At 48.6% G+C, this 21868-nt stretch overlaps 2 protein-coding genes across 4 annotated transcripts; one reads left to right on the top strand and one right to left on the bottom strand.

The window, feature by feature from the left end:
* The first annotated feature begins 1097 nt into the window (after positions 1 to 1097).
* On the top strand, positions 1098 to 5846 carry Nags (N-acetylglutamate synthase). The gene is made up of 7 exons (XM_046442833.2): positions 1098 to 1609; positions 2128 to 2402; positions 2515 to 2728; positions 3055 to 3235; positions 3857 to 4028; positions 4128 to 4310; positions 5244 to 5846. Exons 1-7 carry the CDS (start codon positions 1193 to 1195, stop codon positions 5395 to 5397), a joined length of 1596 nt encoding a protein of 531 aa, XP_046298789.1. The 5' UTR covers positions 1098 to 1192; the 3' UTR covers positions 5398 to 5846.
* A 1122-nt stretch (positions 5847 to 6968) lies between these two features.
* On the bottom strand, positions 6969 to 10745 carry Tmem101 (transmembrane protein 101). Of its 3 annotated transcripts, none has more exons than XM_046442837.2 (4): positions 10606 to 10745; positions 10003 to 10183; positions 8976 to 9122; positions 6969 to 7982 (listed from the first exon to the last, which is right to left on the bottom strand). In XM_046442837.2, the coding sequence occupies exons 2-4, from the start codon at positions 10144 to 10146 to the stop codon at positions 7674 to 7676; spliced, it is 600 nt and encodes a 199-aa protein (XP_046298793.1). In that variant the 5' UTR covers positions 10147 to 10183; positions 10606 to 10745; the 3' UTR covers positions 6969 to 7673. The 3 variants fall into 3 exon arrangements, with proteins under 3 accessions (XP_046298793.1, XP_046298791.1, XP_046298792.1); XM_046442835.2 differs by having other exon boundaries at positions 10485 to 10686; XM_046442836.2 differs by having other exon boundaries at positions 10572 to 10680.
* Between the last annotated feature and the right edge of the window lie 11123 nt (positions 10746 to 21868).

Here is a 21868-nt window from a genome sequence, read left to right as displayed (position 1 = left end):
TGCTTGTGAGCAGAGTGACCGTAGCTCTCACTTATTTCTATGCCTCAATTTCTTCATCTGTAAAGTGAGGATAATAACCATATATGTCCTGAAGTCATTGTGAGGATTAAATGAGTTACAATTTGGGAAGTGCCCGTTGCTGTGTGTGAAGTCCTCACATGGTGCCAGGTGTGGTTAATACCTGGCACTTGCTAACCTTCCATGTTCCAAGACAGTAGGCTACACTATCCAGCTGGAATTTAATGACATTGTTTTAGTCTCTCTTTGTTTTATTTATTTGTTTGCTTGTTTATTTATTGGTAATGGGGATTGAACCCAGTGGTGCTTAACTACAGAACCACACCCACAGTCCTTTTTTGTTTTTGTTTTGTTTTTGTTGTTGTTGTTGTTGTTTAAGACAAGCTCTTGTTAAATTGTTGGGGGCCTCCCTAAATTGCTGAGGCTAACTTCAAATTTACAATCCTCCTGCGTCAACCTGCAGAATATCTGGGATTCCAGGTGTGCATCACCACGATATGACTTTACTCTTAAGGCTTCCTTCTGTATCTGGAAAGGAATATTGGCCTTCTAGTTACAGTTCTATTATGAACAGATTTTAAGTTTAAATGGTTTAAGGAAAAGCCTTAATATTAGGAAGGGGTGCTCTGGGGATGGGGCAGTTTCCTCAGGGTGATTCCTAGTGGCTGGAGGTCACAAACCCTAGTAACCCCACGTGAGCTCAGACCACAGGAGATTGCATTCACACCCTGGAGCGAGGCTGACTCCACCTCCCTCGACTCTTCCCGACCCCTCCTTCCAGTCCCTTCTGCGCTAATGACCTCCTGCTCTCCTTTCTCGCTTTAGTGAGAGTCCCCTTTAACCATCGAGGACCCCGCTGACTCCTACAGCCACCCTTGGGTCCGTAAGCCCTTCCTGGAACCGAACTTGGCCGCACATTAAAGAGCTCCACCGCCTTTTATCAGGGCCTCGTGTACCTCGCCAGCGAGCACCGTCCCCTCTAAGGGCGGGAGATGCTGGCGGCTCCGCCCCCTAACCCATGAACTGACCTTCCTCAAGCTGTGGCCCAGGTCCGGATCCGCCCCGGCCAGGTCCAGCCCCGCCCAGCGACAAGTTAAGAGCTCCCCTTCCCCACTGTGCCCAGCGCTAAGGACAGATCGACACCGGTGGGGGACGAGCGGGGTTGGTTCTCGTCATGGCGACAGCGCGGGTGGCAGCTACCCTGCGGACCGCTGCTACCGGCGGGAAGTTGCACGGCCCACGGGGCACTGGGGGCGCACGGAGACTGAGTGGTAGCGCACGGCGGCGGGCCGCTGGGGGTGCCAGCCCGGGACGCCGGCTCAGCACCGCGCGGGCACGTGCCCAATCCCAGCCGGAGGAGGCCGAGGGCGCTGAGGACCGCGTCCCGTCGCCCACTACAACCGAGCCATTGTGGACGCCGCCTCCGGCGCCGCCCGAAACCCCCGCGCCCCCGGCTGGCCGTTCTCTGGTGCAGCGGGACATCCAGGCCTTCCTGAACCAGTGTGGGGCTAGCCCCGGGGAGGCGCGCCACTGGCTCACCCAGTTCCAGAGCTGTCACTACTCCACAGACAAGCCCTTCGCCGTCATCGAGGTGAGCGGAGCCTTGTCACCGAGAAGGGATAGGGGTGGTGTAGCGACTGTCAGGCACAGCAGGACAAGCTGTGGACTGGACAGCGGAACTGAGAAAGGGCACGGCGAGTGCTGACGGGTGCCGGGAATGGGCGAGGTCTCGCGCTGCTCCAGAAGCTTCCCTTGCAACCTGAGGTCGAAACCTGGGGAACCTAACCCTCAGATGCGATGCCTGAAGAAGGTCCCCCACCATGGACGCAGTTAGGGGCTCAGAGAGTGGAGTTGCTTGCATCACCCCTCCCCCCAAGGTGTCCCAGAGTCCAAGGTTACTGGGAGGAGCGGTGGGAGGAACTGCAGTGTGAGATAAGGGAGCGGCAAGACCCAACGGGCAAAGGGCGGAGCAGGTGGGCTCCAGTGACCAGAAGTGGGGCCTGTCAACTCCTGAGCAGGTGGTCATGAGAGGACCTAAGGTCCTCGCTGTAAAGATCAGGCGGTTCAGGGCCAAAGTGGCTCGCATTGACCGCCTATTTGTGCCCGCAGGTGGATGAGGAGGTGCTCAAGTGCCCGCGGGGCGTATCCAGCCTGGCCTTCGCCCTGGCCTTTCTGCAGCGCATGGACATGAAGCCACTGGTGGTTCTGGGGCTGCCGGCCCCCACAGCGCCCTCGGGCTGTCTTTCATTCTGGGAGGCCAAAGCACAGCTTGCTCAGAGCTGCAAGGTGCTGGTGGATGAGCTGAGGCACAACGCAGCCACTGCAGTGCCTTTTTTTGGCGGCGGGTCAGTGCTGAGTGCTGCAGAGCCAGCCCCCCATGCCAGGTTAGTGCCGGCCCTGCCCTCCTGGGCGTCGTCAGAGCAGGCTACTTGGCCCACCCTACCCCAGTCCGATGGTGCTGGAGGGGCCCTCTTGAGCACCACGTCTGGCCCACAGCTATGGTGGCATCGTCTCGGTGGAGACGGACCTGTTGCAGTGGTGCCTGGAATCCAGCAGCATCCCCATCCTGTGCCCCATTGGGGAGACGGCTGCACGCCGCTCAGTGCTTCTCGATTCTCTGGAGGTGACCGCGGCGCTGGCCAAGGCGCTGCAGCCCACCAAAATCATCTTCCTCAATAACTCAGGCGGCCTGCGCAACAGCAGTCATAAGGTGCGCTCCTCCTTTTGCACGCCCATCCCACCCCATGACTCTAGGACAAGCTGAGCCCCCACCCTTGCGGCCCCTGCTCGCCTCCTGGACCGGCCACAGTCACTTTCAAGCCCGGTAGATAGGAAAGCATAATTATAAAAAAAAAAAAAAACAAAAAAAAACGAGTTTGGCCTCCTGCGTCCAGATCTGAGCATTCCCTGGCGGAAGTAAGTTAATAAAGGGGTCAGAGAAAAGAGGTCCTTGGGGAAATGACGCAATCTGGGGGTTAAGGAAGACATCTGTGGTCGGCTAAGGGCGCATGGCTCATCCCCTTGCTGGGGACTCAGGTCCTGAGTAATGTGAACCTGCCTGCGGACCTGGACCTGGTGACCAACGCGGAGTGGGTGAGCACCAAAGAACGGCAACAGATACGGCTCATTCTGGACGTGCTCAGCCGCCTGCCCCACCACTCCTCGGCTGTCATCACCGCCGCCAGCACGCTGCTCACGGAGCTCTTCAGCAACAAGGGTGAGGGTCCCCGGTGGGCGGGCAGGTGAGCAGGTGGGTCTGAGGCGGGAGGTTGAGCATCGGTCTGGCCTGGCTGTAGGTGTGCAGGAGTCCGGCTTCTCCAGCAGCCTGGAAGTCGTAGCGGGAGGCCACACCAATGGGTTCCTGCTCCTGCTGAAACCAGGTGGAGGTGTGGGAGGCGAAGATGGACCAGGCTGGAACGGAACTTGGGTAGAACTAGGGAGATGGGCGGGACTTAAGATGCAAGAAATCGGATGGGCGGGATTTTGAGGGGGCGTGACCGAGGAGGAATAGCCGAGTGTAGGAGAGGTGGGCTGGACTTGGGCAGGTAGGTGGGACTGGGGGCGGGATAGGACAAAATTTAGGGAGAGAAGGTCTAAAGGTAATAGGAGGGACTACAAGTGATGTGCGAAACTTGGGGTACAAACTGGGAAGAGCATCTCCTTGAGTGAAAAACAGACAAATCGGCAAACCACAGAAATCATTTGACTTTGGAGGTGTCCCGAAGACAGTAATTGTGCCACCAGTCCCCTCTCTGCCTGGAGCCCCGAGCAGGCCGCATACACTGAGAAGTGGGCCTGGCCCTGGGTCAACCTAACCCCTTCCTTCATCTCACCCTAGGCTCAGGGACCCTGTTCAAGAATGCCGAGAGGATGCTGCGAGTTTGCAACCTGGACAGCCTAGACCAGGGGCGCCTGGTGAACTTGGTCAACGCCAGCTTTGGCAAGAAGCTCCGGGACGACTACTTGGACTCTCTGCGTCCGCGGCTGCACTCCATCTATGTCTCTGAGGGGTGAGCCTGCGGGCCTCAGAGGGCAAGGGACCAGGGTCGTTGATGGGCAACTTCAGATCAATGAGAGGTCCCAGCCTGGCTCTCCGCCCCCTGCTCCAGGTACAACGCTGCGGCCATTCTGACCCTAGAGCCCGTACTTGGGGGCACCCCGTACCTGGACAAATTTGTAGTGAGCTCCAGCCGCCAAGGCCAAGGTTCTGGCCAGATGCTGTGGGAATGCCTGCGGCGGGACCTGCAGATGCTGTTCTGGCGCTCCAGGGTCACCAACCCCATCAATCCCTGGTAGGCCCTGTCTCTCCCTCTGCCACTTCTGCCAGCCATGACTGGGTTTCACCATCAAGATGCTGAGCGCCCCAGGGCTGGAGATATAGCTCAGTTGGTAGAGTGCCTGCTGCAGATGCACAAGGCCCTGGGTTCAATCCCTAGCACCATAAGAAAAAGATACTAAGCTTTCCTTCTTTTACTAGTTTCCCTTCCACAGAGAATGGCCTGGCCTGGGGTTCCCTAGTGACATTCCTCAGGCCCACATCTCTGCTTCCGTTGAAGCAAGTGATACCTCCTAACCCCCATGCAGCAGCCTGTCTCTCCCAAGAAATCCTGACCCTTCTAGAGGCTCTTTTCAGACCCCATTGCCAAACTCCTTAATCCAGGTCCACAGTACCTTCAATGAAACACCCCTCCTCTCTTTCCTTCACAACTATGCCCCTATCCCTCCCTACCCTACTCTGTGGACACTAAGAAGTGACCAAGGGGCTGGAGATATAGCTCAGTTGGTAGAGACCAAGAAGTTGGATACGCTGGCATATGCAAGTCTCATCTACTTGGGAGGCTGAAGCAAGAGGATCATAAGTTCGAGGCCAGCCTGGGCAACTTAGCAAGACCCTGTCTCAAATAAATAAGTAAATAAAGTCACCAAGAACCAACCATCAAGGCAGTGGGGAGAGGAAGGGATGTTCGTATTCTGACCTTCCTAGCTGTGTGACCCTAGCAAGTTAGCTCACTTCCCTGAGTCTTAGTTGCTTTTCTGTGAAAAGACAGTACAGCCTGAAATGTCAGGCTCAGCTGCTACTGAGGGAAGAATGAAGTAACACAATGGGTCCCAGCTGGGCATCCAGCATATAATATACAACTAATAGACTCCTGAAAACAGACGCAGTGAGTAGTGAGCATGAGCTTTGACCTAAAAGCTGCTCCCTTTTCCTTCCCCCTACCCAGGTATTTCAAGCACAGTGATGGCAGCTTCTCCAACAAGCAGTGGATCTTCTTCTGGTTTGGCCTAGCAGATATCCGGGACTCCTACGAACTGGTCAACCATGCCAAGGGGCTGCCAGACTCCTTCTGCAAGCCAGATTCTGACCCAGGCAGCTGACCCTTACCACAGGTCCTGTAGGCCCTGGGATAGCCAGGGTAAACGGAAAGCCATTCCTGCTGAGGGTGACCCCAGGCAGCCACAGGCTGGTTGGGGCTTGTTGGCTGAGTAATTTGCAGAGGAAGAAGCAGCCCCAGCTCTGCGCAGAGGGAACACCAAAGTGGGACAAGTACAAGGAGGGGGGGCCAGCCTAAGGTTTTGAAGACACAACCAGGTGGCTTTCAATTTTCAGCCTGGGGACTGGGGCATGGGTGCCTTGGAGGGCCCTACTCGGGGCTAACCTTAACAATAGGCCAGTTTCTAGGCCTCTGTGTCATTTTGAGGCTCCTTTGCCCAAAATCTCTGTCTCATACACACAGACACCACCTGGTATTCTATCACTCACTATAATTCCTTTGGGTCTTACAATTTTTCAGAAGGCCTTGATTAAAATGCAAATACTTCTGTGAGTCAGTTCACACTTGAAAGGAAATTAGCAGTGACCCTCTGGGATCAAGAACTTGAGAACCAGGGGACTTACAGAGTACAGGAGACAATGAGATGGAGGGCCCCGAGGATGAATGCTGCCATCATATCCTCACCTGATGCCAGCTTTCCCCTAGGTTAGAAGACATTTCAGGCCAAGAGCAGCCCCAGCCTCCATCCCCTGTGGGAGCCCCACCCCCACCCCCAGCTCCCTTTCCAGGCTGGGCCTAGTGCAAGACCAAACATCAATGGCTCATCTTTTATCTACAAGAGCCCAGAGAAGCCACAGGGTGGGTTTGGCTTGAAAGTCTAGACTTGGATATGTCCCCCAGCCCCAATGGAGCTTGTGTCATCTCTGTAAGATCAGCATACCTCAGAGCGGCAGGAATCCAAAGCCCAGACATTTCATTCACCATTTTTTGAAGCACATGTCAGGTGCCCTACTAGATACTAGGATTATTTTCTGTCCAAAAGTGCACAGAAAAATAGGGAGATGGTCAATTAAAAGCCCCTCTTGGTGACAAAACCCAGGCCCTCAAAGAAACCTGTCTTCCCTCAAGAAACATGTCTCAAGACATACTGAGCTTGGGTACTAGACACCTAACCTAGAATCCTGCTTTGTAGCTGGACTTGCTCCGCAGCTTGGGATAAGCTGCTTACCTTCTCTGAGCCCCCATTTCCTCATGTGAAAATGTAAAATACTTGTTGAAGTGGACACAACCTTAGTTCACTCCCTCTAATTGCCCTTGCTAAAGTTTTCTTCAAAAGAGCTGGCCCCAAGTGGGGAAGGAAAGATAAGCTACAAGAGTGAAAGAAATCAAAAGTATAAACAACAGTAAAGATTTTGAGGTTTTGCTGTTTTATGGAGCTGGAGACTAAACTCAGGGACTTGCACATGCTAGGGAAGTGTTCTACCACTGAGCTATACCCCAGCTCAGATTTTGAAATTCTTGAAGACAGTCAAAGGACTATGGAACTTTCAGAACAGGGGAAACCATGGGAGGATCAAAGTTGGGCTTAACCAGATATGGTGTTTCAAGAAACTCACAATCCATCCCAGCCAATGGCAAAGTGCCCCATGAGGAAAACAGAAAAGTGAAGCCAAATGTCTATATAAAGTGTTTATTTTTGGAGGACTGTGTGGTCTGGTGTTTGGGAGGGCACTCTACTCCCACCAGGCCAACCATACAGCTGGAAACAGACAGCAGGGATGGGAAGCTGGCTGCTGCCTGCTCCACCCCTACATATCCCAGAGGTTCTCAAGGTACATGACAAAGAGCTGGTACTGTTTCTGCCCCCAGTACGCCCTAAGAACTGTGTGACTTCTGTATTGCCAACTCTTCTGCTCCTCCAGGGCCTGAGCCATATGTGTCAACACAGTCTGAAAAGCACCACAGAGCTTAGCTGCATCTGCCAGGTTCAAAAGGAAAAATTTTCCCATTCATGTACTTCCCAGTCTCCATCTTCCTTCCTCTGTCACTCACTCTCAGCAGCTGCATCCTGCCTCACTCCCTTCTCAAAAATTCTCCCCTTCCTGGGGACCCAGGAAGCAGCTGGCCTCAGCTCTCCTCTCAACAAACAGGAAAAACAAACAAACAAAAAACCCGTGAGGCATTAAGTTCAGGGATCCCACCTTCCCAAGGACAAGCCAGGAACCGAAAAAGAGACCTGTCTCTTAACTATGCAAAAAAAAAAAAAAAAAAAAATGGGGGGGAGCAAAAAATCAAACAGACCAAGAAGCATAAATAAACAGCAACAGGGCCAGCGAAGCAGTAGCTCCCTGTGCCCATCTCAGCCTCTTGCTGTCAAACTCAGCCATCAGTGGCCAGAATGACAGCAGCCCCAAAGATGCCCACACTCTCGCCGAGCAGTTTCATCTGGTTCCAGAACTCTACACGTCGCATGTTGTGCCAGTAGGCAATGTTGCCATCAATGAGCAGCATGACTGGGGGCAGCAGGATAGCCAGGATCTGAGCAGCCAGAGTCACGTAGTAACCTGACAAGAAGGCCAGGGCCAGGATGCCGTACAGTACGAAGAACAGCTGGATCATCAGCTCCCCTCCTGGGAGATGGTTCAGATATGCCAGTCGGTCTTCCTTGCTGTGCTGCAGTGAGTAGGCCTGGAGACACACCATCCTCTAAGACTCTCCAACAGGCTGGAATGCCCATCTGGGGAAGGCCACCCATGGGATGGCACCTGCAAATCAGCCCTGCAAAATGGGCCACTAAGTCCTCTCTCAGAATGGGGACTCTGAAAGTAGGACCTGTTTCCTTCTCTGACTACAGGGCCCCAGCAGGTTAAGCTGTATTTCCTCTTCCCCAAGGGCTTTTTTTTTTTTTTTTTTTTTTTTGCGGTGCTGGGAATGGAATATGCTAGGCAAATAGTCTGCCACTGAGCTACACCACTAGCCCTTTTAAATTTTCTGAGACAGTGTCTCCCTAAGTTGCTAAGGCTGGCCTCAAACTTGTGATTCTCCTGTCTTAGTCTCCTGAGAAACTGTGACTACAAGTGTGCAGCACTGTGCCTGGCCCCCTGGGGCTTCTGAAGGAAGGAAGTATATATCCACAGTCACACTGGGGGGTCCCACCTCTGAATATACCATGGAATCCCACATGGAGTCCTGCACAAGGGTTTGATACCTGGCAACTAAGATGAGGCCAAGTACCTGGGGCCTGTTCATGTACTCTTCCACACTGGCCTCCCCTAGCACCAAGGAGAATCATGACTGACTACCCAAGGTACTCTCCATCAGCTCTAGGTGGCAGAGTCCTAGCTACAATCCCATCAAACCTCTCCTCTGTCCACTTTCCCAGTCCTCTAGAAGCTGAACCCATAAGAGAAAACCACCCCATCTTGTTCTCCTGTCTTTCAGGGTTGGAACTGAATGGTCAATCCAACTTCTCTACCTGGTGGGTTTAATGTTGGAAGAAGGGCTCTCAGCTAGTTCTAAGAAGCCTGGAGGGCTGGTGAGGCCCAGAAGCTGTCCAGGGCAACCACTGCCAGCCACGCCATCAGCAAGCCCTTGTTCTGACTATCTTCCTGGGTTCTGTCAGGCCTGGGCTCACATTTCATTCCCAGTCAGGCACCTCCAAACATTAGAAACCCAACCTACCACGCAGATGAGGTAGATGCCCAGGAACACCTGGCCGGTAGACTGAAGAGAGCGGCTGCGGGGTTTCCGACGGTATAGCTCCCCAGCACCACTGGCTAGCACCAGAAAGCCACCGATAATGGCAACTGTACGTGAGTACATACGAACCTAAGGCCAGGGCAAGGAGACTCCAGTCAGGAACTGCAGCCACCACATTTTTCCTGGCTGCCCAGAGGATAGAACTGCCCATCTCTACACATATGATTCCAACTGATAATCCCTCTTATTTCTAAGAGTGGTTGGCAGATACAGCAGAGATAGATATTTCCTTTTTACAGAAGTGGAAACTGAGGCCCAAAGGGGTTCAGAAAATTGTCCACAGTCCTACTGAAAGTAAGTGACAGAACTCAGACACCACACATTGCCCCTTTCCCCATCCGGTAGGTCTGGAGACTCAGCCGGTGTTCTTTCCTCTATACAGTATATAGAACAGAGTCAGAAAAAGGAAGAGAGGGAGGGAAGAAGGGCTGAACTCACCCTCCTGTAACTGTACACATATCTGCCTCCCTTATTGGACTGACAGTCCCTTCTGCGAAATCAGTCCTTTTCCAACCTTACCTTTAAGCCTGTAGTGCTCAACATAGGTTCTGACATTTACAGGTTTAAATGCTGCACTAAGATTAATTACATTTCATAAAATTAGATGGTTGAACCAGATACTCACCAAGGTCCTTGTTGATGTATAAATCTGGGATTACTAAACTAATAGTTTAAAGGATTCTTAGAATACATCACCTGGGTTCTGATCCTACCAAAGAATCATGTAATGTCATCTCAGTAAAAAGTCTTTCCCATCTCTGGACCTCAGTTTCCACACACTGAAGGGAAGGTTTGTGTGCTCGCTTAAGGATCTTCCATTTCTGCCCTTTAACACAAGTCTAAGGACTCCGTCCTCCCAGGATTCACATCTGACTAGCACACCATGCAAGCCCACTAAGTGCCCTGGGAATTGGTCTGAAGCTCCCCATTCTGGGGCCAATACGCTCACCTTCAGCCAGTCCCCGTAGTGGACGTAGCCTCCGATGTAGGCGGCGTAGGTGCTAATAGCCAGCTGGAGGGCTGCCCCCAGCGCGAACCAGCGCCGCTTCACTCCGAAGGACATGAAGCTAGCACACAGCACGGCTGCCCCCATGTCGAAGTACAGGTAGGGCACTGGGATGTCGGGCTTCCTGCGAGCCGAGAAGCAATGAGGACAGAATAAAACCGGGAAGAGCCTTGAGACCCCATGAGTTTCCCCCAAGCTGCACTGCTCCCTCAATTGAAGACCCCTCTCGTGGCTAGAACCACCGCATCAGATCTGGCCAAATGCCCAGACCATAGCACCCCTCCCAAGTTCAAGGCACCAATTCCTCCCAGTCCAAGAGTCCCAACTTCTGGGCCCCAACTTCTTTCCCACATCACTGCAACCCAGTTCTCAGGACAGGCCGTATCGCCCCCCACCGCGTTCGGCGGCTGCGTGGGCGCGCTCACCGGCGCGCCTCGGCCCTTTCAGCGTACAGCATGAGCTGACTAAAGCAGCCCCAAAAGGGGCAGCGTGTAAGCAGCACCGAACCCAACTGCATGATCAGCTGCAGCATCCATCGTCTCGAACCTATCTTCGATGCCATCTTGGGAAAGGGCAGCCCGCGGCAGCCTCACCCGGGTCTGGGAGGCGGGCTCTGGGATGGGCCACGAAACTTCCGGTCCCTTGCTTATTGCTTCCGACAGAAAACGACGCTCTCGCTTTCAGTTCCGAAAGGAAGGACGCGTTCTCTTAACGGAGTTCAGGCTTCTATTCTGCGGGTGTAGACTTCAGGGCCCCACTTTGTACCTACAAAACTGAATACTAGACCTCAGTAAGGAACGATGGGGTCAGAACCTTGTAAGTCCTGTATTGTAGCTTGGTGTATGGAAGCAAACTAATCTTTGCAGGCAGAACTTTAACTCTGTGATGTTGGGCACATTGCCTAAACTGAGACTTAACTGTGGAATGGGGATAATGATCACAGAGTTTTTCGGGAATTTGTGACAATTAGTCCTAGAACATAGTAGGAATTCAATAAAAGGCATACACACAGAGATCCCAGAAGAAATCCCTCAGCTTCCGTTTAAAGTAAGGAGTACTCCTGGCTCCTGTCTGTCTCCTGAGAGAACAGGGAAATCTAATGTGGCCATTTGGAACACCTCAAATCACTCCATTTTTCCAGTTCCAATGCTCACACTCTAGCCCAAACTATCATTTTTATCAGTTTAACTGCAGCAACCTTCCAAATGGCCTTCCCCACTTCCCCTTTGGCCTCCTCCAGTTTGTTCTCAATTCCCCTATTATATATGCTAACATCAGCTACCCTTCCTTTGAATCACAGCACAAAGGCAATCACATATTTGTGACTCCTATTTATGACTATCTTCCCTCACTAAATTGTGAATTTCATGAGGATAAAGACAGTATTTTTTTTTGGGGGGGGGGGGGTACTGCGGATTGAACTCTGGGGATCTCAGCCATTGAGCCACATTCCCAGCCCTATTTTTGTATTTTATTTAGAGAAAGGATCTCATTGAGTTGCTTAGTGCCTCGCTTTTGGTGAGGCTGGCTTTGAACTTGCAATCCTCCTGCCTCAGCCTCCTGAGCCACTGGGATTACAGTTATGGGCCACCACACTCCGGGCCTCTATTTACTATTTATAGCCTCAGTATACAAAATATATTCTGAAATATGTACTATATATTAACAAAAAGTGTTGTCAGTATATGTAGTTCATAATGCTCAATAAATATTTATTAGAGGCAAAAGTTCTGGGCATTTTAGGGTTACCACCACAAAGCTGCCCCCAATCTTCCTGAACATACCTGTACCCTTTAACACTGAATTCACCCCACAATACTAAAGACCCTGCAAGCACTCCTAGTGGGTCATTTGATTCAGATCTACTTCCAATTCCCTGGAAGGGGCTCATGTCCAAACAGCGTTTCTAACCAATTAAAAAAAAAATGAAGTAGCCAATGACAGCTTATTGTGATTTGGATCTTTAATGCCCCCTCCCAGAAAAAGCTCCTGTTTTGAAAGCATGGTCCCCAATACAGCAATATTCAGAGGTGGGCATTTAGAAAATGATTAGATTGTGAGGGTTGTAACCTTATCGGTGGATTAATCATTTGATGGATTAATAATTTGCCTACTGGGTGGTACCTAGGCAAGTGAGCCATGATTGGAGGAGGTAGATTACTGGGGAAGTGGCCTTGGACTGTATCTGTCCATGGTCCCTTCCTTTCTCACTCTGCTTCCTAGCTGCCATGAGCTGAGCAGATTTCCTCCATCTCACCCTTCTGCCATGATGTTCTTCCTCTACTGGATCCAGAGTAATGGAGTCAGCCAACCATAGACTGAACCTTTGAAACCATGGGCCCAAAATAAAAATTTCCTCTTCCAAGTTGCTCTTGTCAGGTATTTTGGTCACAGCAACAAAAAAAACTAAAATACAGCTGAACAACAACAACAAATTCTTTTTCACATTTCATTTTTAAAAGTCACTAGGCTAAGGCTGGTGTTGTGGCTCAGTGGCAGAGTCTTGCCTCGCACATGTGAGGCACTGGGTTCAATCCTCAGCATCATATAAAAATAAATAAATATAATAAAGCTATTGTGTCCATCTACAACTAAAAAATATTTTTTAAAAAGTCATTAGGCTAAAATCTGGGTATATCAGAAGGAACATGAGTTAATGTATCCATGCAAATAACTAGGGAATGGGATTATGTAATTGTGTAAATCTATCTTGTGGGAATGGGGAGATGTCTAGGCAGAAGAAATGAGGAAAAGTCCACATTCAAAGTCATTTTTCACTAGGCATGGTGGCCCATGCCTGTAACCTCAGCTACTTGGGAGACTGAGGCAGGAAAATTGAGAGTTGAGGCCAGACTGGACAATTTAGTGGAACCCTATCTCAAAATATCTTTAAGGGGGGACTGGGGAACATAGTTTGGTGGTAGAGCACTTGCCTAGCATTCACAAGGCCCTGGGTTCAAACCCCAGTACCCTCTCCACCCTCTAAAAAAAGTCATTTTGCCTACCTCTGCCCATCAATGACAACCAGACAAACTTAAGTTTTCTTCACCCTAACACAGGCACATAGTACAGAATCACTTTCCAATGGGTTTTATTTTTCCAGTCTCTTTACCCATTCCTGATTTAAGCCCTAAGGTGTTGAGGAGGACCAGAACAGGGATTACGAATATCCGTAAAATCATCCTAGAAGCCCAGCTGGGCTGTCCCCACAGGCTGTCCCCCACCATAACATTAGCAGTGTTTCAATTAAGTGCCCATCAGCAGAAGTTATTGATATGTGCAGAGGGGAAAGATAAGGATTAAGAAAGCTTTCCTTGGTGCCCACTCCATGCCAGTCTCTCTGGTTTAGGTTCTTCTTTCACTACCCTCTCCCAAAGAATTGAGAAGGAAAGGACTATAGCCAGATCCTAGTTTCTAGAGTTGAGACAGATGCCGCCACTGTACTAGGTCAGAGGAGGGGATGGGTGGGCTATTTAGACCCTGAGAAATCAACATAGCCACTTTGCCCCTGCCCATACTTTAATTCTGTCTGGGTAGACAATTGAACTTTTCAGAAACTTTCCAACCTCCCTTCTCTAGCTACCTTGACCTCCTTCTGTAGCCCTCCTCACTTCTCCAGAGGGCTCCCCAGCTATCTGGACCCTCTAGGGCCCTGCCTGCACTTACACTCATCCATAACCACAGCCATGGTAACCAGCATGGTATTCTCTGATGCCTAGCACAATGGCCATCTCAGCCAAGCAGAGCTGGGCCTCTACACTGCCCAGCACATGTCAAAATGCCCAGGTTGGCCACATGCCAACTTCCCAAAGGCCACTGCGGGTCACAGTAGCACTTCCAGGGACTGTTGGACAACAGCAGCCATGTGCCTGCTGTCTGATTGTCAACCACTACCTTGAACTCTAGGTTTGCAGTAAGTTGTCCACAAGAGAGAAGAGGCCTAGTGCCCACAAGGCTGCAAGGGCTTTGGCCTGTAGCTTGCTGATGTCGTTCCCAGCCAGAGAGAGGACTGGCATGATGGTCAAGGCAGCACTCTCAACATGCTGCAAATGGTTTCCAGTCATTGGAGCTAGTATAGGCTGAAGAGGTACCCAAGGCCACTTGTACCAGCTGGTTGTGGCTCTTCTAGGCTCTCCAGGTTCCAAAGCTGTAGGGGTCCAAGGTGGTAAGCAGGTTGTAAGGTCCAGGTGGACTAGAGCCCGGGGCAGCTGAGAAGTCCAGAGGCAGGTTGGGCCAGCTAGTTGCAGCTAAGATCCAGCTGTTTCAGGAAACTCAGGCCCCCCCAAGTCCTACCAGCCAAATCTCAAAGAACATTGTGAGAAAACAACAGTATCCACAGTACCTTATATGGAAGGAGCCATATAAGGAGTGGCTGAGATTATTTTGGCTCAGTTCCAGGGGCCAGACACTGTAGGAAGTCTGGAAGGGAAACCAATCAAGTGGAGGCCCAAGAGTCCACCACAAGGCCCACAGTTGAGCAGGTGCACTGTGCTGGGCACACTGTTGCTAGATTCCAGAAAAAGTCCAATACACAATTATGGCTACAGCCATTGTGAGCAAGGAGTGGCCCATGAGGGGATGGGCTAAGAATGGCATAAGGCACACAAGGATGCTGATGCTGTAATCCCAGCAACTCAGGAGGTTGAAGCCAGCCTGAGCAACTTAGTGAGACCCTGTCTCAAAAGGAAAAGGGCTGAGGATGTAGCTCAGTGGTAAAGCATGCCTGGGTTCAATCACCAGTACAAAAAAATAAAAGATGCTGACAACATTTCACAATTATGTCTCAACTCATCCACCTAGAGTCGTGGAAGTTCAGTGATATTAGAAATATATAAGCAGAGACCATTCAGGGTCTCATTGTTTACTGGATCCCTACTTCCGCAAGCACAAGAGCCATCTAAGCCTGAGACCCGAACATTCTGATTCCCAACCCTAGCTACCCCTTATTGTCTTATTCCTACCAGCATGAAAAACAGTCAGGAAAAATGGTTCTTTAATCCTCAGGGCCCCTCCTTAATGTCACCTGTCACCCAACCTCACTTTCTATAAGGCCCCAGGAGAAACTCTTTTCTCCTGCCCCTAAACATTCAGTTAAACAAAGGCAGCCAACGTTTGCAAAATTTCTATTCTGCAAGAGGACAGAGCCTTGACTCTGGTCTGGTCTGGCCACTAAGGTAAGGGCCTTAAGCCACAAAATTGCAGGGTACTCACCTATATTCTTGGCAACACTTGCTGAGTGCAGCCCAAGTCCAGGAGTGGAAGTGGAATGGAAATCTCAGCTCTGGTTTCCTGCCTACCTGGCCTTTGCCTAAGCCCCAACCTCAAGGGCAACAGGGGGACCAGCTCTCAGGGAAGCCTTAGCCCTGAAGGTCAGGATACAAGACAAGTTGAGAAAATCCTCAAAATCTTGTGACCTTGTACCAGCGTTGCCTTTCAAAGAACATGTCCCCCAAAAACCCCTTTCCTCACTCCCTTCTGAAGCTAGAAGTCCCTGGGGGTCTTTCCTGGGAGGATGAACGAAAAGGTTGGGAAGGAGTTGGGAATTTTCTTTTTTCTTTCTACGCTGCCTAAGAAAACTGCATCATCCATATTTCATTCAGGTCTTCTCTGAGTACAAAGGGACTTTTTTCCTTTATTATCACTAGGCCAGAGGTCTCACAAGGCCACCCTGGTCTTCATGGAATGCCCAGCATCTCCTAAAACAAGGTATTTGTGCCTAGCTTTAGTAGTCTTCCCCGAGAAGACAAATATGTTGCTTCTTTTCTAGGATCCCTGGTGTGCTCACTAACCCAACCTAGCAAATTTTAGAGAATAATGGACACACGAAAGGGCTAGTTACAATTGCCAAGTATCTCATTAAAGGGCTCATTTAATCCTCACCTGGAAGTAGGGACTCACACTGCACAGATGAGGAGACTGATGCTTGGAAGGCTAGTAAAGTTTCCAAGTCATATTGTTAATTAGTGGCAGAGATGAAACCTGACAGATCTCAATCCTGCCTTGCTACTAACCACACTGTCCCCCAAACACTGGGTCACTGTTTCCCATGTCAATCAAAAACCCCTGTAAGAAGTCAAGGTCTAAGCTGGGTGCAGTGGTGCATGCCTGTAATCCCAGTAGCTCTGGAGGCTGAGGCAGGAGGATCACCAGTTCAAAGCCATCCTCAGCAAAAGCGAAACAACTCAGAGACTCTGTCTATAAATAAAATACAAAATAGGGCTCAAATGTAGCTCTGTGAGTGTCCCCGAGTTCAATCCCCAGCACCACAAAAAAAAAAAAAAAAAAAAAAAGTCAAGGTCTAGCAGGGCAAAACACACACCTGTAATTCCAGCAACTAGGGAGGTTAAGGCAGAAGGATCACAAATCTAAGACCAGCTTCAGCAACTCAGTGACACCATCTCTCAAAAAATATAAAGGGCTGGGCACTGTGGTGCATACCTATATCCTCAGCAGCTCAGGAGGCTGAGGCAGGAAGATTTTGAGTTCAAAGCCAGCCTCCAGTAATGGCAAGACCCTAAGCAACTCAGTGAGACCCTGTCTCTAAATAAAATATAAAATAGGGCTGGGGATGTGGCTCAGTGGTCAAGTGCCCTTGATTTCAATGCCCGGCACCCAAAAAACTAAAAAGGACTGGGCTATAACTCAGTGGTAGAGGGTCCCCACGTTTCACTGCCAGTACTATAAAGAAAAAAAAAAACAAACAAGGTCTACTAGACAGAAACTCAGGGTTGTGAATAATGCAGATTGTATGCAGAACAGAAGAGCAGTTAAGCTATGCCAACCTAAGGCCACTACCATCCTTTGATTGACCTAAAGCCTCTAAACTGATTCAAGTAATCTGGAAAAACTTGAGGATTCACTGTCAAAGATCTTGTTTTTTTGTTTGTTTCTTTGTGGTGCTGAGAATCAAACCGAATGTCTCTGGTATACTCATGCAAGCACACTACCACTGTGCTATATCCCCAGCCTCAACCACCAATGACCTTGAAGAAAACACTATCGAAAGGTTCCAGAGCCTCAAGTACAGCAAAATTACAATCAAGCCAAGCACAGAGGTTCATGTCAGTAACAATAGCTATTCAGGAATTTGCAACAGGAGGATCACACCAGTTTGATGCGAGTTTGGGCAACTTAGCAAAGCCCTGTCTCAAAATAATAAAAAATAAAAAGGGCTGGAGATAGCTCAGTGGCAGAAAAGAAAATATGAGGCCCTGGGTTCTATCCCCAGCACATATATCTGGGGGCTGGGGATACAACTCAGCAGTACAGTGCTCTCCTAGAATGTGAGAGGAGCTGGGTTTCACCCCAACACGTTAATAAATTTAAAAATATATTTGGGGCTGGTAGTGTAGCTCAGTGGTAGAGTGCATGCCTAGCATATGAGTTCAATCCCCAGTACTGTGAAAAATAAAATAGATTTAATAGGAATAAATGTAAAATTCTGCATTTAGGGATTTAAAAGCTACATTATGCAAACTGAAGGTTTGGCTTAATAGTTACCTCTGTGAGAAAATCTGGGCAGATTTTGCTGATCATATCAACCTGTGTCAATGAAATAACGAGTCTGCCAAAAGAAATTACATCTCTATAATGTCCCAGGCATTTCAGGAAATAGTTCCAATGTCCTCTGTGCTGAGGCCACACTTAAGAATAAAGAAAGGGTCCTTCAGGGATCATTTCACTGGAAAAAACAGCTTACAGTAACATTTGTCTATTTAGCAACTCCTCTGCCTCTTACCCTGGGTCTGTCAAGAAAAAGAAAAACCCTAAATAGCAAGGACTAGCACTCAAGAGACCCAGGCTCTAACCTCAGTCCTAATGAGCTGCTGCTTAGAGGACAAAAGGGCACAGCCTAGCTATTATTACATGCTGCCTAACTCCCATAAATGGAAGTATCCAAATAAGGGAAGTCTTATCACGGATGTGTATACGGGGGATCTTTAAACTGGGAGGCTAAGCTATAGCATATACGGAGCTCCATGATCCTTATTATTTCTAAGTACTGGGAAATCTAAGCTTCCAGATGCTACCTCTGCTTCATCCCTGGCACTGGAAGCATCCTGTATTGGCACACTATCCACACACTGACTGTAGCCATAGACAGGGTAACAGACAGCAGACACTTTCAGAAAAGGCTTATCTGAACAAAAACTGCAATGTATTTAATGAGAGTATCCATTTAAAGGAGTGAGGGGTCCCATTACTATAATCACTCCCTTGCAAATATCCCCAATTCAGCTCTTTTCCTCCCGTTGTGCAGACTTGATTTCCCACCCCATCTGTAACCAATATCCATTTCTGTGGCTGCATGAAAGTCACTTCAAATAACTGGCAGAGTCACATATTGATGCCTGGCTATATCCTAGAGCCACCACCTCTAAGGACATTCAATAATAATTTTACTGCATGGCCTTTGCCTGTTTACTGAGTCACCAAACAGAAACTCCCTTACCCTCATCTCCTTGCCAATCTACAGTCTCACCATGCAAGCTCCCCGTCTGTGGATCAAAAATATTTGGGAAAAAAATTGTCTATACTGGAAAATAAAAACTTCTCCCCTCGTCATTATGCCCTTAACAGTATAATCACTATGTATTAAGTATTACAGACTGAGTATCCCTTATCCAAAATGCTTGGGACCAGAAGTGTTTCAAATTTTTATCAATTTTAGAATATTTGTGTATACATAAATCATTAGGGATTAGGGACGGGACCCCAGTCTAGACATTCTTTCATGCTTCATATACAGCTCATACACAACGCCTAAAGGTAATTTTATACAATATTTTTAGTGCACCTGTGTTTTGACTATAACCTATTAATGAGGTCAGGTATGGAATTTTCCACTGTGGCATCACATCAATGTTTCAGATTTTAGAGCATTTAGAATTTCAGATTTTCAGATTAGGGGTGCTCAACCTATATAAGTAATCTAAAGATGACTTGAAACATAAGGAGCCGGGTGCTGGGTGTGGTGGTGCACATCTGTAATTCCAGCAGCTCAGGAGGCTGAGGCAGGAGACCTCAAGTTTGAGATCTGCTCTTGGCAAAGTAAGACCCTGACCCCAAATAAAAAGGGCCAGGCATGTAGCACCCCTGGGTTGGATCCCCAGTACCACACACACAAAAAAAAGCAGCAGGCGGCAGGGGGCGCGATGACAGGTAGGGATGTAGCTCAGTGCACAAGGCCCTGATAATAGGGGGGAAATAATGAGAGAATGTGCACATTTATATGCAAATACTATTTTGTATAATGGACTTGAGCATCCAGATTTTGGTAACCTTAGCAGTCCTGACTGTAGTGTCGTCTTTTTTTTTTTTCCCCCTAGTTGTGAATGGACACAATACATTTATTCATTTATTTTTTCACATGGTGCTGAGGATCGAACTCAGTGCCTCCCTCACACTAGGCAAGTGCTCTACCACTGAGCCACAATCCCGCCCCCTGTCCTGTTGTCTTCTTACCTCTAATAATGGAGGCAGGGCCACCTCCTATCAGAAGCAAAGTCACTAAGTGGTCATGAATTCCATCCCCTTATCTCCTCAGAGGTCATGTCAAGATTATTAAAAGTCTGGCTCCAGCATACTCTTTTTCTGAGTCCCAGGCTCATAATCCAGCTGCTCATTTGCCATCTACTCTCAAGGATAGCACAAAGTGACAAACCAGAACTGATTTTTCCTGTTAATTCTATGACTCTTCCACTACTTACAGTCATTCTTAGTTCCTCTGCTCCTCACCAAATGCCCTCACATCCAGTCCATCAATGAATTCTGGCCGGTGCCAAAATCACTGTTCGGCCACCACCACCTCCTGTGTAGCAGCCTCCTTGCATTACAGCCTCCCTGCTTCTGGAGCTACCATTTAACATCAAATTCCTTGATTGTTGAAAACCTTCTCCCAGCTGCCTCTCATACCAAGAACAGAGTCATCTCTATACAATGACTACAAGGCCCTGTACCATCTGAATCCAGCTCCTACTCCAACACCTTGCCCACTAGGCTTCGGCCACTTGTCTTCTTTCAATTCCTAAACACCCCAAGCTCTCGTCAACCTCAACTTTAGCACTTTTGTTCACTCTACCCAAACACTCCTGTTCAGATTTCAGTTTAAATCTTATCTCAGAGGCCATTCATAAGTATCCTATTTAGAATGGTACATATCCCACCCCCTAGTAAGCGAAACCAACAACTTTAAGAAAGGCCAGAATAAAGGAGAGCAGATTTGACAGTCCATCTTGTCAGTGTCTCCACTATAGACCCATAACAAGTTCTAGTCTACCAGTCTGGAGTTGGCACCCAAGGGTTAATGGAGGTAAACAAGGGGAAATTAGTTAAGAAGTCACTAGGAATGTGCCTTAGCATTGTTCTACCCTGCCAGTTCAAAAAGGAATTTAGTTCCACTTCAGATTTTTCAATAAAACTAGAAGTTACAGGAAAATGGGAGAGAGCAGGCAAGAAAGGAGCATACTCTTCAATTCTATGTCCTTTCAATCTTGGGGGTCACTGCTGCTATTCTAACCAATCTCTTCTATATTCCATCCTATACTTGGCAAACAAAAGTGAGTATACATGGCACCAGTTTGGAAGGTCAAGTGCATTAGCAGCCCATGAATGGTAAGCAAGGTCAAGTGCATTAGCAGCCCATGAATGGTAAGCTTGGGGGTTTTGTTGTAGTTCTGCCATCACAGGCAGGTGTGGCACTCTGGACAAGTCACTTGGTTTTAGTGAACCTCATTGTCCTTTCTGAAAAGGGAAATTGTAATCAGACATTCCTCAGGGACTTCAGGAAAGGGGAAGGGGTGAGATGCATCAGAGACTGGGGCAGGGATCTGAGACCCCACCTGCCTGAATGCTTTATTGTTATTAATCTCACTTCAAATGCCCTCTAAGGTAAGGTTTCGAAAGCAAAGTTGGAACTTAAATTCAATCCCTCATTTAAATTAACATTTGCAGAGCACCTTCTAAGAGTTAGAAGTTTTACTTATTTTTTGCAGTACTGGGAATAGAAGCCAAAACTTCACACATGCTAGCAAGCACTCTACCAATGAGGCACATCCCAGCCCACATTAGGGATTATAACCCTTCACATCAATTCTAGATGGTGGGCATTATTTCCATGTTTACAGATGGGGAAACTAAGGCTCAGGCAAGTGAAATGACTTATCCAGTCACAAAATGAATAGAAGTATATGAACCCAATTATTTGTCTCCAAAGTCCTTGTTTTCTTCTGCCTCACCATCTGCTCTTTCCAGCCATAATAACTCCATCTCTTGAACTGATTAACCTTCCCACACCATTTTAGAAAATATAACTACTAAATTTTCCTGCCCAAACCACTGGCACCACCAGGGATGGTAGCTCCCACCTGTAGTCCCAGCAGCTCCGGAGGCTGAGGCAGAAGGATCGAGAGTTCAAAGCCAGACTCAACAAAAGTGAGGTGCTAAGCAACTCAGTGAGACGCTGTCTCTAAATAAAATACAAAATAGGGCTGGGGATGTGAGCCAGTGCCCCTGAGTTCAATCCCTGTTTTAAAAAAAAAAAAAAAAAAAAAACCACTGGCACATACTATCTTTCTCCCATTAACAGACCTAGAGACTAATCGTAAGGAAATAAAGGCACAGAGCATATAACAAGGGCTTCCTACCAAGCTTGGGCTTTTCACTACCTAAATCACTCTGTTTTCTTTAATTGAATCCCTTAGGTTCTAAGATCTGGTAAAGTCTCCTCCCCCTGTTTCACCTTCTCCAAAAGTCTAAATTCCCATGCAGACTAAATTGAGACAGTTCTTTTAAATCGATAACAGGTGAA

The sequence above is a fragment of the Marmota monax genome, unplaced genomic scaffold (assembly GCF_021218885.2).
Source record: "Marmota monax isolate L192 unplaced genomic scaffold, Marmota_monax_Labrador192_F-V1.1 WCK01_AAM20220418_F8-fsc00205, whole genome shotgun sequence".
NCBI lineage: Eukaryota > Metazoa > Chordata > Mammalia > Rodentia > Sciuridae > Marmota > Marmota monax.
This window is presented reverse-complemented; position numbering and strand designations above follow the sequence as displayed.

What these genes read in the sequence shown, in the direction of transcription:
- Nags (XM_046442833.2), top strand. Translation starts at nt 1,193, where the DNA reads ATGGCGACAGCGCGGGTGGCAGCTACCCTGCGGACCGCTGCTACCGGC. An exon ending in AGCCCTTCGCCGTCATCGAG is followed by an intron (nt 1,610 to 2,127) that starts GTGAGCGGAGCC and finishes TTGTGCCCGCAG; the next exon opens with GTGGATGAGGAGGTGCTCAA. An exon ending in TGCGCAACAGCAGTCATAAG is followed by an intron (nt 2,729 to 3,054) that starts GTGCGCTCCTCC and finishes CTGGGGACTCAG; the next exon opens with GTCCTGAGTAATGTGAACCT.
- Tmem101 (XM_046442835.2), bottom strand. Translation starts at nt 10,621, where the DNA reads ATGGCATCGAAGATAGGTTCGAGACGATGGATGCTGCAGCTGATCATG. An exon ending in GAAAGGGCCGAGGCGCGCCG is followed by an intron (nt 10,184 to 10,484) that starts GTGAGCGCGCCC and finishes CTCGGCTCGCAG; the next exon opens with GAAGCCCGACATCCCAGTGC. An exon ending in ACTACGGGGACTGGCTGAAG is followed by an intron (nt 9,123 to 10,002) that starts GTGAGCGTATTG and finishes CCCTGGCCTTAG; the next exon opens with GTTCGTATGTACTCACGTAC.